This window comes from Neophocaena asiaeorientalis, unplaced genomic scaffold (genome assembly GCF_003031525.2).
Source record: "Neophocaena asiaeorientalis asiaeorientalis breed wild unplaced genomic scaffold, Neophocaena_asiaeorientalis_V1.1 scaffold132, whole genome shotgun sequence".
NCBI lineage: Eukaryota > Metazoa > Chordata > Mammalia > Artiodactyla > Phocoenidae > Neophocaena > Neophocaena asiaeorientalis.
In genome coordinates this window covers 817,716-821,493 of record NW_020173393.1, presented here as the reverse complement: position 1 = coordinate 821,493, position 3,778 = coordinate 817,716, and the positions used below count along the sequence as shown (strand labels likewise).

Genomic DNA, 3,778 nt, shown 5'->3' with positions numbered 1-3,778 from the left:
TTTGAAAATCACCATGTCCGACGTTGTGCGTGTTAACCTGAAACCTCACTCCCTATGTGTGACGTATGGTATTTGTCTTTCTCTGTCTGACTTACTTCACTTAGAATGATAGTCTCTAGGTCCATCCATGTTGCTGCAAATGGCGCTATTTCATTCTTTTTTTATGGCTGAGTAGTATTCCATTGTATATATGTACCACATCTTCTCTATCCATTCGTCTGTTGATGGACATTTAGGTTGTTTCTATGTCTTGGCTGTTGTAAACAGTGCTGCAGTGAATGTTGGGGTGCATGTATCTTTTAGAAAACAGACTTGTGGTTGCCATGGGGGAGGGAGGGATTGGGAGTTTGGGATTCGCAGATGCAAAGTACTATACATAGAATGGGTAAACAACAAGGTTCTATTGTATAGCACAGTCTATTAAATATTAAATTATATTAATATTAAAGCATATTTATTATCCTGTGATAAACCATAATGGAAAAGAATATGAAAAAGAATGTGTATATATATATATATATGTATAACTGAATGACTTTGCTGTGTAGCAGAAATTGACACAACATTGTAAATCAACTAGATTTCAATAAAATAAATTTAAAACAAAAAGGAACCTCATTCCCTGACCACAGTGGGTAGGAATTTAGGAGGAATAAGTACTGACATAGCACAAGAGTTGGAAAAGTTTTCAGTGAAAAAAGAGAATGACCCAGGAGGCTTGTCCCTATTCTTTCCTGCTCCTGCCCACAGTAGCATTTATCAGGATCATGGGTACTTCAGGAGTTAGTGTGTTCGTTCTTGGTAGGGACCGCAGTGCTGGGCTGTGGGGCTCTGCTGCCTAGAGGGACTTTTTAAGTATCGATGACACCTTTTGAGCCCTTGTCCATCTGTGCAAGTGACACCGTGTAACACCATGTCCATTCTCTCTTAACTACAGTCAACTCCACCTTCTCTTCATGCCTCTGGCTTCTAGGAACCCAATCCTCTCCCTCTCTACCTGTTTCTCCCTTCCCCTACTGGAAAGTCTCCCTGGCTCGCTCCAGCTCGTTCAGATGACATTTAAAAGAGACCCAAATAAAATTTTTCTAATGACAAAATACAATGGGAAGGAGGGGAAAGTTTTAATCAAGTGGGTGTATTCTCCAGAGGGGAGCAAGCACTTCATTTCAATTCCTCATTTCCCTTTGATGGAAAGTTTAGTGAATTTTTATGATGTAGAATTTATAAGATGGCTGGGTTTAGGTAATCAGCTTTAATATTTATACTCCTAGGGAAAGCAATAGGAATCATTAGTAAGCATGCATAATTAATGAATAAATTATATTTCCCTTTGTTTTCTTTCAGGTACAAGGAAATGCTAGAACTAGTGATCTCTCCCAGCCTTACAGTAAACAGCGATCGTCCGGGTAAACTGAAGGTCAACTGTGCCGACGCTGATGCCTGGACTCTGAGTGACATAGAAGGTAGGCCTCCTGCTGTGTGTTTTGGTGGGCCCTGTGGTGATCCCCGCTCGCCCCACGGAATATGGTAAGGGACGGATAGCCTTCGGCACGCATCCTCTCACAAGTACTGTCGTTATGACAATTTCTCCTCCCACCCAATTAGATTGTTGACTCTGGACCAAAACTTTCGCGTATGTTGCTAACAATTTTGTCATTAGAGGTAAAAGTGTGCTCGTTCCTGTTCTGAACGTCCTGTCTCGGTCCCCAGTTCCAAGAAATGCTGACACCTACGTAGACGCTAGTCAGTTTTGGGTGTATTCCAGGCCCAGGCCCCAGGCATGCCCTGCAGGCTCTGGGGCTGGACCTCTGAGTTTTCTCCTGCCATCGCCACATCCAAGCAGGCGTCTTGTTTATGGGAGTTTGACGTTGGGACAAGAACTCATCTGCCTTTTGCTTTCAGGTTGGGTTGCAGTCAAGGAAGCAGAGGAGAGTTAAGCTGTTTAAAAAACTATTGGCAAATGATGCAGTCAGACTAGTTTTCACTAGACAATTCCAGCTATTGTTTGCACTGTTTGTGATCTGTCAGCCTTCCTGGTAGAGCGCAGAGTTACTTAGCAAAAGGCATTAAGCTATTATGTTTAACCATTGGGCTTAACCCTTTGTTTGAGCAGCTTTGGGATTTGCTGTTGGTGTTCCGAAACTCCCAGCTGTCTCTCCTTCACTGTCTGTGTATGATGCGAGCTTATGGGGGCACAGTGCTACGTAATTGTCATGGAAAACCAAAGAGACGTGAGTCTAGTTGAATATAACATCAGAAGGAATTTGCTTTTAAGCAACTCCAGGCTCTTGGGAATAATTACTGCCGTCACCGAGATAGCAGTAATAATGTCTTGTGTGCTGGTCATGAAGCTGGAACAGCCCTGCTAAAAATACCATCAAGAGGGTCTGGGCTCCTGTGACCAGAACACCCTCGTTCCTACTGGTCCTTTGGAGCGTCTGTGTAAGCCACCCTGGGTTCTTTGAGATTTTGAGATAATTTATTGAGCCCTATTCAAAGACAGTCATCCTTTTCCTTCTGAGTGAAGGCACCAGTCAACTACAAACTCTTCATTTCAGAGCCAGTAGAGACAGGAAAAGGCATAGACTGCCGAGGGAGGAAGATCCCAGGCTGACTCCCAACCCCACTGCTTCCCAGCCAAATGATCTTGGGCAGATTGTTTAACCTTCCTGAGCCTCAACTTTCTCACCTGCCAAATGGGGGCAGAATCATGACACTTCATAGGATGCTTACTGCAAGGATCAAATGGGGTGATGTTATGTAAAGCGCCTGGCACACCTTGGGGGCATTGTAAATAAACGTATTATCCCATTGAATCAGATAGCCACAGGGAACTCAAAACCATGATTGCAAACTGGCTGCCAAGCCTGGCCCTCAGGTATGTCTTTGTTTGGTTTATACTGTGCTTTAAATAAAAGTGAACTTGTGAAAATTGGGAGAGCTCACATAAATATCTGGATTTCTAGTTTCACTAGAGATGCCAAATTCTTTAGAAGTGCTGGGCCCGTGTTCCCACCTGGCTTCCACTAGTAGGAGCTGAGGGGCAGCTGTCAAGAAGATGAGTGCCTGCCACTTCCTCTTGTCGTTCGTTTTTTGTGAGCAACTACTTTGTCCCAGGCACTATTCAGAGCAATAGAAATTGAAATTAATTCTCCTCCTCCTCCATCACTAGCAAAGCAAACTCTTGGCACCTGCTGTGTGTCAGGCATTAAAATGTATTAACTCTTTAGTGTCTGCAACTCTAAGAAGTGGATACTCGTTTTACAGGTGAGGAAACTGAGGCACAGAGAGGCTAAGTAACTTGTGTGAGATGACAGTTAAGCGACAGCCAGAATTTGAACCTAAGTAGTCTGACTCCAAAGTCTGTTTTCCTAATCAGTACACTGTGCTGTTTCTCATGTAATTATTACACCCCTATTAGGCTACGAGCCCATTTCACGGATGTGGAAGTCGAGGCTTGGGGAGTTGAGTAACCAGCTTAAAGTCATACAACTTGTGGCAGGGCCAGGAATCAGACCCAGGCACTCTGGCTCCAGAGTCCTCACGTCTAAAGTCAATAATCACTTTCTGCAAAGATCTTAGTTTGCAGACCCCAGATGTCCATCCCGCACAGTGGTGGCACCCACAAACACATTGTCTGTCTCCTTTTTGTGACTTGGAGCTGTCTGTAACCTTTACTGCCCTGGGGCAATCTGAGGCCAAGGCTAAGGCTTTGGGGGTGAGCAATGGGGCAGAAAGAGGTTGCTTCCAAATTCAGAGCAGGCAGGGGGCTGGCAGG

At 44.3% G+C, this 3,778-nt stretch overlaps 1 protein-coding gene across 2 annotated transcripts in view; it reads left to right on the top strand.

Annotated features, from left to right (window-relative positions):
• Positions 1 to 1,351: 1,351 nt before the first annotated feature.
• EYA2 (EYA transcriptional coactivator and phosphatase 2) overlaps positions 1,352 to 3,778 on the top strand; it is a 176,926-nt gene continuing 174,499 nt past the window's right edge. For both annotated transcript variants that reach the window (XM_024746874.1, XM_024746871.1), the window contains exon 1: positions 1,352 to 1,463. In XM_024746874.1, the coding sequence (XP_024602642.1) occupies positions 1,355 to 1,463 (109 nt within the window). In that variant the 5' untranslated portion in view covers positions 1,352 to 1,354. The remainder of the gene's footprint in view (positions 1,464 to 3,778) is intronic.